General features: G+C 35.0%; 1 protein-coding gene across 8 annotated transcripts in view; it reads right to left on the reverse strand.

Annotated features, from left to right (window-relative positions):
* The window catches only part of NEDD4L (NEDD4 like E3 ubiquitin protein ligase), a 149031-nt gene that overhangs the window by 37062 nt on the left and 96768 nt on the right, over positions 1 to 15201 (reverse strand). For 4 of the 8 annotated variants that reach the window (XM_009810282.2, XM_059833770.1, XM_059833767.1 and 1 more), the window contains 3 exons: positions 12891 to 12965; positions 2842 to 2973; positions 2223 to 2342 (listed from right to left, as the gene is read on the reverse strand). In XM_009810282.2, the coding sequence (XP_009808584.1) occupies positions 2223 to 2342; positions 2842 to 2973; positions 12891 to 12965 (327 nt within the window). Of the gene's footprint in view, positions 1 to 2222; positions 2343 to 2841; positions 2974 to 10825; positions 10886 to 12890; positions 12966 to 15201 lie in introns of all 8 variants that reach the window. The other 4 variants (XM_009810281.2, XM_059833766.1, XM_009810283.2 and 1 more) reach the window with 3 other exon arrangements.

A 15201-nucleotide genomic window follows, 5' to 3' on the forward strand; every position in this document is an offset into this window, starting at 1 on the left:
TTTTATGAATGAAAAATTAAAAACATTGCTTCGTGCTTCATGGTGCAATATATCTCACTTTATAACAAGAGAACATCCTAAATTTAAGGCGATGCTATCCACCTTTCAATGCATTTCTCAAATATAACTTCAGACAAAACAGTTAAATATGAACTTAAAACAAGTTCCTAAATTAAACGGAGGTTTGCAATTACAGATTTTGAACAATCTAAATTTTTTTTATAAATTATCACAGCCGCAGAACTGCTTCACTGATCAATGCCTGTTGATTAAAAACAGAAGTTACATGATGTGCGTTTTTTTTTTTTAATTTCACTGGGGAAACTGCACATTTAGATGTCTAAACAGCTTGAAAAATTTGATCCAGACTTACCCTCCTTTGAAAGTACAGACTATCACAATCAGAAAATAAGACTAATGTAGTATGTTTAAATCTTGTTTGCATTTGTACTTTTCAGTTACTCTCCAAAAACATGCACTCATTAGCTGGTATGCGATAACAGTTTGCTTTCTTCTTGTTTTGCTAATTGTTAAGATTCAGTAAAACTATGAATGCTTATTTTGGCAATTCTCTAACTTAGCCTACATTTAATTACTATTTTTTGAGTATTGTATTAGAAAATGAGGCATATGGATATTTACAAAATTATTCTAGCCTTCTTTGTCTCTTGTTTTGAGCTGCATTTGCATGGAAAATGCAGTTAGGTTACAGTGTTCAAAAGTAGCATTTAAAATATCTTGCATTAAATAAAAGCTTTCCCTATGTCTTGTACACAAAGAAGTTTAACGTTTTATAATAAAATAACTATTTAAACAAAAGAAGTAACTTCTAAAAAGTTGAACTAGTTCTTTTTCTCATGGTTGTATCCTTTTAAGATTTTAGTAAGTCTACCCTTACTTTTTTTTTAAAAAAAAAAAAAGCAAATTCTGGCCATCAGAAGACAAGTTTGTGCTCTTCAGCACCCTTGTGGTTTCTGAGCATTGAACAAACTAACCACCAAACTGGTTAGCTAAATATTCTGAAGTGAAGAGAATACTGGTTTTGTAGCTATGGAATAGGTTATTGCCCTTAAAAGCTAGCTTATCTCCCTGAGAAACTCAAGTTTCAGATGCTTAGTCAATGACTTCCACCAGCTCAACTGTTAACATGTCAATAGGGAGTGGAATGCCCTTAATGTTTTAGTTTAAGCTATTCGCAATATTTTAATTTAATTTATTTACATTACAGTACATTTGGTCTTCAAAATGAACAATGGCAACTATAGTTTTAAGTAGGTTCATTGTTAAAGGGTTTATCTGAATTACATATAAGTAAATTTATTTTAAATATGAACTATAATCACCTCACTACAATCTGTCCAATAGTCCTACCTTTGTTTAACAACTTGCTCAACAGTTTGAGTACTTTTCAGTATAAGGAACAACGAAGAATGAAGCATAAAATGAACAAAATGTTACAACCTTCACTTGATTGTTGGCAAACTTTTGCAGGGGCAAAGGGGACAGAAGTAGAAAAGAGATGGTGAGAGAGAAAGACAAATAAGGTGCCATACTTTAAGTTCGAAGAAAAAATTTTTAAGAACTTACTCTCCTCAACACAGCCATGTTTAACTGATTCAAGAGTTTTAATCACACTTTCAGAAGTAAAACACACATTGTCTTTGATTGCGTAAGAAGCCACCTAAGTTATTCTTCAGACATGTCGCAGTGAACGTCATTCAACAGTACTCTGAATTACTTTTAAAGATACCTCTAAGGAAATTAAATGCCCTTTTGAAAGACAAGGAATATAAAATGCCATCAGTATCTTAATTGAAAGATTTTTCCAAACTCAATTGCATGTATTATTTTCAAAGTTATCAGCATCAAAATAAATGTTTCAACTTAAAAAAAATATTCTGATTTTATACACTCATAGCACTTGAAGGGAGTCACAACAACGTATGAGTCACACACACACAGAGATTACGTTTTAGCTGACCAAACCAAATAACCATATATAAAATAAATCATTCAATGGCCACAAATGTTAAGTCATACTATTGTACAATATAAAGATCCAGACGGAAAACTGCTAAAGAAAACAGCAATATATTAGGGCAAAATCAATAATAGGGAAAAGTGGCTGTGTTGCATAACCAAAAAGGAAATACAAAGCTGTAAGAACAACAAAGACTGAGAAGTCAGATATAAGCGATCTTTCTTGTAACAGCATTTCTCACCTCTAGTGGAGCAGATAAAGTTACTGTGGGTGAACTGAGGCTACGAGGCCGCCTTATCTGGGGTTCACTTAAGTGGTTGCTGCTGTTTGCTGTTGACCCAACCATGCCATCTTCTGCAAGCTATTTCCGAAGCAAAACCAAGTTAGCAAATTGTCAGAAACACAGTTCATCCGGAGTTAGGACACTTGAAAAATGATGTAATTATTTATTATTATAATGATGAAATATTAGATATACTTTCTTAAATATCAAGTATTTAATTTAATTCCACCAGAAGGGCAAATAATGTATGGTAATATTAACAGATCAACACAACTTCCAAATTCAATCTTAAGGATGCATTTGCCTCCTTTTATTAGTTCTTATGTACCTCTCTGTAAATTCCTTCCATTGTAGCAATCAGCTTAATCTGTACCTTAATATAGTTAAAAGTAGTAACAACAAAAAAAAATCTCAATCATTGCAATTTCTTATGATTATCCTGAGTTGTCATGACAATGCTTAGGACTGGTTTTTTTTAAAAATTTCAGAGTTCTGAAGAGCTGCTTCACCTGAAATTATACTCAATACACACTAAGTGTTTGCTATCTAAATTAAGCATTATAACAGATCTCCATACCTGCATAATGGGCCGTGTCCATGTTGTGGTTCGATTGTTATGATTGACGTAGTAAGTACGGCCCTTTGCATCCTTTCTTTCTTCCCAGCCTGAAGGTAAGCCTGGTGTAGTATGTACATAGGCCACTGAAGGCTGTTCGAGCAAGAAATTACTGTATTGTTATTTTATAATAGCTAAAAAAAATATTTCATAAGTCTGTTTGAAAAAAAGAACTTGTTAACTTACAACATTCTTAAACACAACATACAGAAAAATATGGGTTTGATTCATTTAATATAAGCTCTTCTTCATGTACCTTTGAGTCAAATCATTTTTTCTCACAATAGATCTTTTGATTCACTTTTGCACAGATTCAGGTATCTTGTTCAGAAAACAGCTAAGCTTATATGCCCTCAAACTTACAAATCTGTAGATTACACATAATGACAAAAAGAACTTTGTGTTTTAATGATTTTTCCTTAAAAAGGTGTATGTTTTTTCCTTTTATTAGTATGGATAAGTAAGAATTGAAGTAACTGTGCAGTCAAGTCAAGATCTCCCAAGTTCTGTTTTTTTCTTTACCAAAGGATGGTCTTGAATCAGTTGCAAAAAACTACCGTGGGTTTACAAAACTGAAATTTAACCATTTTGTTATAGTTACAGATGTTGCATTCAGGGTTAGGTGTCCTGAAGACACAAGATACATCCCAAATTGGAGCCTCAACTTCAGTATGAAAAGATTTCTTTACTAGAAGTTCCACAAGAAAGACATTCTTCTAACGAAAATATACGGATAATGGTAACTGTGTCAAAGGCACTAATTGTCATTAAACAAGTTATGTCACTATTCAACACAATAATTATGTTACTGTGCATTGCTGATGTTGACTTGTGTACTGCCCGTGAGGAAAGTATTCAACGCTTAAACCAACTGGACATTTTTTTCTGGGACATACAGAGGAAAAAAAAATGCATTGTAGCACAAACGGCAAAGCTTCTTGAAGAAAAATAGCCTGGAGAGAATTTTTAACGCTGACCCTGTCTGCATCTGAACATGTATTTTCGAAGGGGAGGATGCCCAGGGAGTTACAGTTTTTAGACCATACACTCTACATATATCTACATGTTTATTAAGCTTAGTCACTCTCTGGTTTGGGACTCCCCTCTCTTAAGACATCACTTGCCTGTGTAACTAATTAAGAACAGGTATCCTGGCTGTCAGTGAAGCACCTGAAAAAATCAGAATACTCAAGATAGGCATTTTTCTCAAGTACTTGCTGTAAATACTAAGAGCTAGAGAGATACAGGAATTTCTGTCATTCACCGCAGATAGAAGCAAACTGCTAAACTTGGCAGGACTGTATTCTTGCTCTCTAATGAAGCCCATGTATTAATAATTGCATCAAAGACTTAGTATGTGCAAGGTGCTTTTCAGTACCTATGTCTAGATCTTTGGTTCAATTGGTTTAATTATTAGATTAATCACATTAAAATATACATTCATACATTAATTATCAGGAGCCTATAATGCTAGAGATTGCTTCACTCTTTCAAAATATCTGCCTTGATAGCAGAAGGATGATGAAACCTAAAGGTTTTCATCACAGAGTGAAAAACAGTGCTTGAACTGCACTGTCTTACTGATTTGTGCACTGCTTTAATTCACCATCAGTAACATTAATTCCTTTAGAAATAGGCAGCTTTGTAGTGCTAAGAAAACAAAACAGAACTCCTTCATCTAGCAGTCTGCTTTTATCATGGCTCCCCCTAAACAGGCTGTAGCCATGTACACGGTATTTTCCTTACGGATGTATAAAATGTGAACTTACTGTTAAAGAATATCAGGTTTAAACACTGACAGGTAAAACTGCAAGGCAGCACAGCAGACAGAAAGGCAAAACTTGAACAGCTAAACTTACTGTGCTAATTGCACCTGAACATCAGATTTTCTGCAATGTTGCAAGTTCTTTAGCTGAAGTAATAGTTAATGCCAGTGTTCAGATTGGGAAGAAATGGTTCTGACATCTGAGCTAGAGAAAGGACTTCTACCAAGGTCCAAGATGCAGAAAGCATCTCTGGTTGCTGCCCCTTCCACCCCCAACAGTTTGCTGCTTACAAGAAGAAGATTTATGAACTCTTTTTAGACTGCTTGGAAAAGAGACCTTTTTTACAAGACCTTTCCTGAAAGAAGCAGGATGCTGCATTTAAAAACATGGTTTGAAGACAGACTGACTGTAAAACCAAATGTCTGACAACAGACAGTTACTGGACATAACAAGGGAAGAAGGCTAAGAAACACATGCATACTGTGAATTGTCCTTTGTTCTAAAGGTCAAATTACTTCAACGCTCATTAATCCAATTCACCTCACAAAGGACTACATATTTAAGGCAACTGCCTACTGCAGAAGTCAAAGGCACGTCTTTATTTCAGACAACAGTATTCTTTACGTTAAAAAAAGACCCAAAAACCAAAAAACCCACCAACACAAAAAACCCCCGTTTTTTAGGTGGTAAGCCCCAAATGGAAAGAATTCTGATTTACAGTCATGCTTTCATTCTATCCTTTCACAGAAAACATGTTATCATGTATCAAACACAAAGGTATACAATTTTCACTTCTGCAATTTCAGGGCATCTCATGGAGAAGACGTGCTGCTGTGCTAGGTAATGGAGAAACAGAGCACCCAGGCTGAAGTTTTGTGCAGAACATTAGGTCTTTTGTTGTCACTTCACGTGCGGCCTTCGCTCATTTTGTTAATAACAAGAGTCACTTTAGCTACTGAGACACAACTTTTTGGAAGTCAATACAAATTCAGCACTACAGAGTAAGAGCATGATTTTAGCATCAACCGATATTTTTATTAAAGGTATAAAATAATTGCTAGGAAGAGTTGATCACTAGCACAAACTCTGAAGAGAGTAGTATGTCTCAGCCTCGCATCAAGAGAATGAGTAGACCAATGAAGATAAGGGTTTTTCTTTCATCCGTTCTTTCGGAGCCTGAGTTAAACCACTGTAGGCAGAGACATATGTGTATCACAGTAATGATATCAACAATTTAGAGTAAGCAAAGGTGCCTGTGTTGTGAGCTTTTTTGCATATTTCACCCATATCTGAATTCTGTGAGCACTTGGAATAGATTTTGGAATACAAAGCCATACACAGGAGTAAGAGATTAAATATGTTTAAGGAAGACTCTTTAAACATTTTTGGTACTATCTTAAAACCAAGGGAAGAATCAGCCTTGAAAATTACCAAATACATTCATATAGGTTAGAAACCAATTGTTAAGCTTTCTCATTTTAGAAAGGAGCCTTCCAGGTAAAGTGACAACTGCACTGATGACCATTCTTCCGATGGAAAAAAGCTAAGTCTATTTAATGTAAAAAATTTTAATCCTTCTAATTAGAGTAAAAATCCAATACATTATGAAAAAGTGTTATTCCTACCTTACCATACTACGGCCCTGAACATTTAAAGAAACACTGAGATTGGTCTCCTGAGAATTCAGGATATGTTCTTCCTCTTATCTGTCATGCCTATCCATAATAAAGGATACTTTAAAAAAAAAAAAAAAAAAAAAAAAAAAAGTAGCCTGATAAAACATTTGTTTCTATCCAATGGCTGTGCACTTTTAATATTCAATTTACTTTAAACCTGAAGTAGTCACTATCAAATTATATGCAAGCACTATTTAAGAAATATGTATGCTGAAAGTAGCGAACTCGAAAATTGTAATAAAGTGGAATTAGCAAAATGCATTAATTCAGAGTTTGATGCACTAGAAGCTGTATTTTTTTGCCACAAAACAGTAAAAGGAAGAGCAGTAAAAGCTTAAAAGGACTGAAATGTAAAGTCATGTAAGAAATATCACGAACAGATTTTTAATTATACTGAATTTATATTAATTTAAAGAAATCTTTTTTTGCCAGATTTAAAAAAAAATCATTAGCAACTGCATTATAGCTGACAGTATAAGAAAAACCTATAACCACTTACAGCATACATAGGATAAATGCAAAATTATTCAGTAAAACTTAGATGGCTAAATATGATTCCAGTTTCCAGTTCAATACCTGCAATCCATTCATTAATATCTCCAACTCCAGAAGTTTCACTGTTTTTCCTTATTTTACTACTTGGATTCCTCAGTGCAAGTATTCTGCATCTGATTAGAAAATATATTTTCTTGTCCTAAAGTATATACCGTCCATGCTTTGAGTTACTATGCAGACTCACAAGAGCACTGGAAGTATTAAGCCACAACTAAGCCTACTTGGATAGCTGCCTCTCTGTCTCTAGGTCTTCAGCTTTATTCACCATATGAACCACAAAGCAAGCAAAGAAGTTACTCTTTCCACGTCCTTATAAACAGTGATGTCTGTTTTATGATCATTCCATTTAAAAATATGTATACAGTGGAAGATTAATACCCAAAGATCAAAGATGTGAATTACATTGCACAGTAGAATTTGATAACTCTCTTTAGGCGTCTGAAGGCTCCTGTTGAAATTGAGGATTCATTCTTTTTCTACACTCTACATTCTTTGCTCCAGCAGAGTAATTAAATGTAATTCTTGTTGTTCTTTCGTATTTCTAAGACCTCTTTCCCAGGACTCTTGCTTAAGTCAGTATATTTGCTTTTTAAGAGAAGAGCATAGTTGACAGAACGAGCAAGAGAACTGCCTAGATAAGCAAGAAAGGAAATGAGAAAAGATACTGAATGGGTCAGAAGGTTGATATACTACAATAGGAAATAGAAAACAGATGAGGAAACTAAGTAATACTCACTGAAACAAACTATGAGACTCTGATTTATTTCTTTCGTCAATAGTCAAGTGCTGGAAAGACTGTGCTATTTTTCCGTTGTCTTAGTTCAACAGAGTTGGCAGGCAATGATAAGGAGACTACCTTTTCCAAGACTGTTCTAATGGTTTCCAAACAATTAGTGGTCAACAAGGCCACAGTAAGTGGTCTGAAAACAATCCATAGACAATGTTAGAGTTAACAATTAGATAATTAAGGTAGCTGATTGGTCTGGGAGAAATTAAGAGGGCTGACAATGATTCACAGATTTTCTGGACCAATGGATGACTCCTATACATTCTTACCTGTTTGCTCTATTCAGGCTATTGATATTGTCTACAGTACAGAGCAAACATAAGGTGTGGATAATCCAGAAATTTTCAATTTAAAAATTGAATAATTTAGCTGTAATAATACACAATCTATTCACTATATGATGTCATGCTGCAAATTATCAACTTAGACTGTGAGGCTACAGAAACACAAGAAAGATGCTCTAGTTATCCCACCTGATCTTTTCCTGTCTCTTTAACACTCTACCAAAATAAATTCATCTATCAGCAGCCTTTCTCCTTACCATTCATTGTGGGTTAATGCAACCCATAATGCAATCTGCAAAACAGAGTATGCCCTTCCATCTCCTTTCCACGTGTTAAGATACGAGTGTAAAAGATATTCTACCAAATAGAGGAGAAATTTGGGAGATTTATCAAGAGCCTTTTACCCTAAAAATGAACGCTTTTTAACAACCGTCTTCAGTAAACGGGGCGGGGGGGGAGGGGATTGGGGGGTTGGAAGTGTTATGGTTAAGGACAAAATGTCATGAGAATGGAGATGCTGGGACACATGATGCATTAAGTTCTGTTTTGCTCAGCCTAGTTTTACAATGTACCCATCACAGAGGAACAGCAAAGGTCCCAAAGGTCCTTGGGGACTTAAAAAAATCCTGAAAAGCAAAGTGGTTAATAACCACAGATATATTTACCCAATTATGCACTTTATCTACAACCATCAACACCTGCTTCCTTACACACACTCAAGTAACAAACGTACTCATCTTCTGTCACTGACCAATACAAAAAGTCGGCCATGCTGTTATCTAAGGCAGATGTAACATTTTCACAGTTATGCATAATATTTAGTGTATCAATTTCTTATAAGGTACCTAAATGCTTAGACTTGGACCCACAGGGGTAAAAAATCAGGTAACGTTAGTTTGAATGAATATGCCCTTTAATAGCCTCCTCAGGCCCCAAAGCTTGCTAAGACAAACCACACATCAACACAGACTTTCCTACTTCAGTCACACTCTAAAACAGACAGGGTGGGGCCACGACAGTAATATCAGCTCTCACACAAAACAACAGTAATTAGAGCAATCAACGAGGATATGCCACTCTTGGGTTTAACTGCTGTTGCTGAAGGGGCTCAACTCGCTGAGGGCATCGGTCATCAGGCTAAAGAGCCAAGCACAGTTATCGCTCCCTCGCCAGTGCAACGCGTCTGTCTTTCTCACTGCAAAACATATTCAAGAGAAAAGACAGACAGTCCTGCACTGGGACTATTCCTGAAAGAGCCGCATGGATTTCAATCATCTGATATGTAGGAGGGCACCGACCTTGGTGCTTGTTGCTCTTAAGTAACTCAACTGAGCCAGTTATAAAAAGGGGCTTCACCACTTCTTCTTAAGATGCCCCAGCATCACATTTTTGTGCAGTCCACCCCTGTGCCTCTGTGTTAGGCATGCTCCCAGCACACCTGCAGAATTATGCTTCTTTAGGGACTGAGGCTGAAGAACGTCTAATTTGTGGGTCCCAGTCCAATGAGGGGTTTTACAGCGATTCTGAAAGCAAAATTAAAGTGACCTAGAAACTTCCACTACTGACAGATTGTATGTCTACAAACTTCAGGTGCCTAAACGACAAAGAGAATGGCAACCTTTGAAGATAATGCTTTTGGATTTAAATGCCTGAATCCTATTTAAGTCCTAAGTCCTCTACAGATTTGTGTTTTAGAATATAAATGCACGCTGAATGAAGACGAAGTGGAGGGGGTAGGGTCCCATTAGTAAGCTGCAATGTAATTAGGTAAAACATCTATGATACAGCTGTATTAATTATGAGTCAGTGAAGTTTGAACTCAGTTATTTGCAGAAAAAACACTAATATTTTGCTCTAAAAAGTATAATCAAGACAAGATGCTCTGCCAACAAAAGACCTTCTTTACATTACAGTTCAATATAGCATGCATTTTAACTAAGGATTAACAAGTCAAGCAGGTTTTGCAAGGACACAAAAAAAATCTGCTATTTGCAGGAACAAAATACTAGTATGCTCCTCTGATTCTAAAATTAAAAAAACAGTAAATACAGTATTACAGAATGATGCATCAACACCCAAATTAAGATCTGACATTACCACATACAAATAGGAAACATTTAAATTATATTTCTTTCCCTGAAACAAGTATCTAGCAGCGCATATATTCATAAAAACTATTTATGATAGTTACTGTAAAATGATTTCTATGAAGTAACTTGCTTCAGACTGACATTTAATCAGGTTAAAAAAGAATGGGATAAACTAAAACCACTTTCTTTATATTCCACTTTCAGAAAAGCACTTCCAGAATTTTATTGGATGATCAAAGTAAAAATTCAGCCTTGGACTGCTGAACAACTACTGGAAAATGAAAACTGGCATTATGTAAGACAATTAAGAGCTATATGATGTATCCCTGTACCTCCGCAGTTCTCAAATAAAGATCAACTTTAAAAATTAAAATGAATTAGTCTAATTGAGAGTAAGGGAAGATGGAAGCAAGCTAAACACAAAGCTACATGTATACTGAATTGATGTCTCTAATTCCTGATTCTTTCAGGATCAGTTTTTAAAGAATTAGGTATTGTATCTTTCATTTTTTAGAAGCCTATGGTATTTCCTTAGTGCACAGCTTTGTTAAAACTCAGTGGCATATCAACATCATACAAACATGCTAGTATTTGAGTGAAATTGCAGTGTTTTGAGAAATTTTGAGAGAATTTGTAACAACAACAACAACGAAAAATACAACTATTGATTCAGTGGCTATGTTTCATTCAACACACTGCTGCTTTGTGAAAAAAGTTCCTTGTTGTACAAGACCTAAATCTACCCACATTTAATTTAGAGATAGTGGTTGATAAAGAGTATTATTACCGTTGGTTCCTCACCACCTGTGACAGTTGAAGAACGAGCTCTCCTAGATGGACCACTCTGCTGTTAAATGATAATTAATGTTACAGATAAGTTTATTTAGTGATGAAGGTCACAGATTACTGTCACATCTTTAGGAGTAAGGAATCACAGACACTCAAATTTATTAGAAGAGAGCAATGAGATGGAAATAATATTTAAGATAATGGCAAAAAAGTTGAGTCATCAATCACTGATAACCAATTCAGAATCTCATATAAAATCACCAAGTGAATTAATTTCAAGAGTTCTTGTATCCAATTCTATACGTTCAGTACTGCTAATGATAATAGTAAGAGCATTTACTCTAAATGTGACATGATTCCCCCCCCAATTTTGCATGTTCTGCCCATAAACATGGTATTTAAAAACAAAATGCATACATTCTGGTCATCAATGAGTGCACAGAAAAAGTCAGATGAAAAAGATGGAACTGTACTTTGAATTTTCAGTAAGAATTAATACAGTCAAGAACAGCACTGTATTTAGAAAGAATGTATTTAGTTGCTAGAAAATAAATTATCATTAGCTTAGTAAGGACTAAATATGGTTAAGATCAGGTAGCATCCTTGTTTTACAGCAATGCTTTAAATTCTGCTATTTCGAACATCTGCTAATGAAATGAGTGTTCTACAATAATAAAGAGAAAGACATATTGCCAATCCCAATCTGACTACACCAGTTAAAGAAACCCAGACTCCATAAAGTGATAAGAAACCCAGACTCCATAAAGTGATATTAAATAAAGAAGCAGAACACCTCTGGAACAGACTGCATTAGGAGTCAACTTTGTCGAGTAGAGAGAGAAGACAGTTAAGGTGTAATTGTACTGAAAACCACACCATTGTTTACCCAGAAGAGAAAGTAAAGAGACAGATAATACTTCAGAAGCAGTTCTTTGAGCAAGAGCTATTACATGCATCTGTAAGCAGCAAACGTAGATATACTGAACTACTTACAGAACATGTGAAAAAATTAAACAGAGAAAAACACTATGATTATTTTAAACATCTGCCCAATAGCAAAAGAAAGAACAAGCAAAGGAGAGACATCAGCTTTAATAACAAACTTATTGATATACTCTCTTTACTACTATTTCCACAAAAAGATACACAAATTTGCTATTTGTCTATTTGTAGACTCATCTGTAATATATTTCTAATAAAAAATTGGAAAAACAATCCTGGAAGAAAAGTACCATTTTTTAAATATTAAATTATTTTGAAAATCTGAACAGTTTTATTCAAAAGCATATGTTGCACAAGCCTACTATAAGTAGTCTCTTTACAGCTTACCACCTTTGTAATCCTCATACTTGGGTTGTAGGACAAAATATGTAGAACTTTCTATCACTTAGATCAAAGGTGTGCATGGTTATGATGTGAAAGAGAGTGTTTTTTTTAAAAACATCTTTGTATATTTTCCGTTTTGAAGAATCTACTTAAATAAAATTGCAGAAACAGCTGCTTACCTAAATCACTCAGATTAAAAAACTACAACAGATGCAATTCTGTTCAGTTCCATTGTACGAGGTCTATCACAAAAAGGCTCCTTTTAACTACAACTAGGTAAAACACCAATCCTTTCTAATGTTATACAGACTTATATATTCCAAGTAAAACCAATTTACAGAACACAAAAATATACCTGACAGGAGAGTCCTGCTGCAGTTCCAAGTGTAGATGGTGCTACTGCCCTCTCCTACCCCAGCTGAAAACACCCCTTGGAAGATTCTCTCTCTCCACTGACTAGATATCTAGAGTTTAGTAAACTAAATTTCTACGTTAGATAACTAAAGTTAGTGTGACTATGCTCTCAGTCTCAAACCGTTTTTCCCTCTCATGAATGTCCTCATTTTAGTTGCTGACCATGATGATATTAATTTGGTATCCATTACTGTTTGGGATAGTCACATGCCCATACTGGCTACTGATCTATATCTGACTAGAACTGACCTAAGAAAAGATATTATTCAGAATCAGAGAATGTTCAAAAAAAAAGAAATAAATAGAAGTTAACTTTGGTTTACCAAGGGTAATTGAGACTGTTCAGCAACTGTGTCTGTCACGCTGCAAGATCTTAATCGTGAAGAAGGATCTCTTTGCTGGGGAAAAAAGAAAGATGTCTTAAGTTAAGGTGTCTTAAAACATGGGGTTTTATTCAGTAATTTTACTTTTTTCCCATTTAATCCGAATCCCTAAAAAATAATACCTATGTTGCGGTCTTTAGCTTTAATACTTCTACAGAAACACGGCAAGCATAAAAATCATAAATTCTCAGCATTTCCATCCTGGACTGTTTCAGATTAACAGAGAAAAGGAAAATACTTGGATACACATCTTCTACTCATCTTTAGCATCCAAGTTACAATCTTTTATTGACCTAATCTAAGACAAGATGATAGGCCATCCCTTCTGGGAAAACACACAGGAAAATTAACCCTTATGGAATCAGCAGTAAAAAGGAAGATTAACTAAAGACACAATGAGATGTGAAAATACCACAGAACTTTTGAAAAACTATTTTCAAGTATCTTTGAAGACTAAAATTTTAGAGAACCTGGAGGGAACATATGCAGTATAAGGAAAATGCAAAACTTCTGGCTGAATACTGGCAATGTAGTCTGTGGAAAATCAATAGGCTAGAGTTAAAAAATTTCTTCATACGGCTTAGTGCCCCTATATTCGTTCTTGCACAGGGGTGTGAGAGGATGCCAATTCTAGGCAGGGGATGATTATGTGGTTCTCGTGTCTACGACATCCTGAGCCTATGGCTGGGAAAGCAGCAAGTTCTGCAGAACTTTCACTGGGATTACAGCCACAGCAGGAGCCTTGCTGAGATCATTTGTTGGCATATTAAGAAATTTCCAAATTTGCATCTTAGTACACCATGCTTAGCTTACTCTTCAATAATAACATGAAGAACAGCTTTAAAGTTTACTGTTTAACAAATGCAGAGAAGTGCTCAGAAGTTTGCTGGCTGGAGTTAATCCAGAAATCTCATATAAAACCAAACTAACTGCTAGAGAAAGAACTTTATATTGTAATGATCATTAGGGCACCTATAAATATAATATAAATAATACTAAAAGAAAGGACACTAGAATATACCCAATTACTACAGATTATGTATGTTTTACAGGTACAGACCTCTTTGAAACAAAATCTCCTGTAAATAATTAGTATCTACTTCTATTTTACCAGGAAGTGGTATATACAATTTCTCTGTTGACAGTGTCCCTTCATATATATTATAAAAAAAGGGCAAATTCATTTTTCTAAAGGAGAAATGTCAACACGAACAAATTCTGATAGAAAAAAAAATGTGATTTTTTTTTCCCTACTATCATAAAAGCAGTGGCAGAATGCAGCAGTATTACCCCAGGTCAAAATACTGGCTCCAGGAATTCTGGTTTGAACTTGGTGAGGATCAGGTGAATTGCTATGAATTTCTTTGGAAAGGTCAAATAGAAAGGGCAATTCTTATGTTAAAAATCCTCTGTCCCACCTGATTTTTTAAGTGTAAGTAATGGGAAATCTTAGCATAAAAGCAGGCCAATTTGTCCAGCAAGTAAAAATTTGTAAGAGGGATGGAAAAAAAAATCAGAGCAATTAAGCTAAGAACATTGTTTCTTAGACAAAAATTAAGCAGATGACACTTCTCTCAAAACCAGACATTTCAATAAAAACTGTAGGTGTAATACAGCTCTTCAGGGAGTGAATGCTCCACCTTGTTTTTTGCTACTTCATGGTGAAATTCACAGATGGCACGCATTATTGACAAAAATTAGGCATTAAAAAATAAATCCAAAATCAAATACTATGGATGAGACCTCAAAGTCTTAAAAATTTATTTACTTTAAAAATTACAGTATTTCTTTTAAAAAAAAAGTCTTAATTTTCCTCTTTGCCTTCTAGTTTTTGAACTTCCCAAGACACATCCTTCATGAACATGAATCAGAAACAAAAAAGCCCTAAAAAAAGCAGATATGCTAGCGTGTCTGCTTGATACTAAAATGTAATTTCTCACAGACCTGTGAGATTTATCAAAAATGAAGTGATAAAGCGCAGTGGTGTCAAGTGACCGAGTTCCATTCCTTATGGGACAGTGTCAGATTATAAAGGGAGAGCACCTGAGAAGTGCAAGGATCAATAATTACATTTTCCACTTGCTACGACATTGTTTTTGGGACTCACAGCCACAAAAGCTTCTTCACATCCCAAAATTACAAGGAAGACCTCTAAAGGTAATTTCAGCTTTTACTTCTTGGTAACAAGACCCTTGCTATCCAATTAAAAAACATTTCAGAAGGAACTCATGTCCCACGTCAGTATTAGAAT

This window comes from Gavia stellata, chromosome Z (genome assembly GCF_030936135.1).
Source record: "Gavia stellata isolate bGavSte3 chromosome Z, bGavSte3.hap2, whole genome shotgun sequence".
Taxonomy (NCBI): domain Eukaryota; kingdom Metazoa; phylum Chordata; class Aves; order Gaviiformes; family Gaviidae; genus Gavia; species Gavia stellata.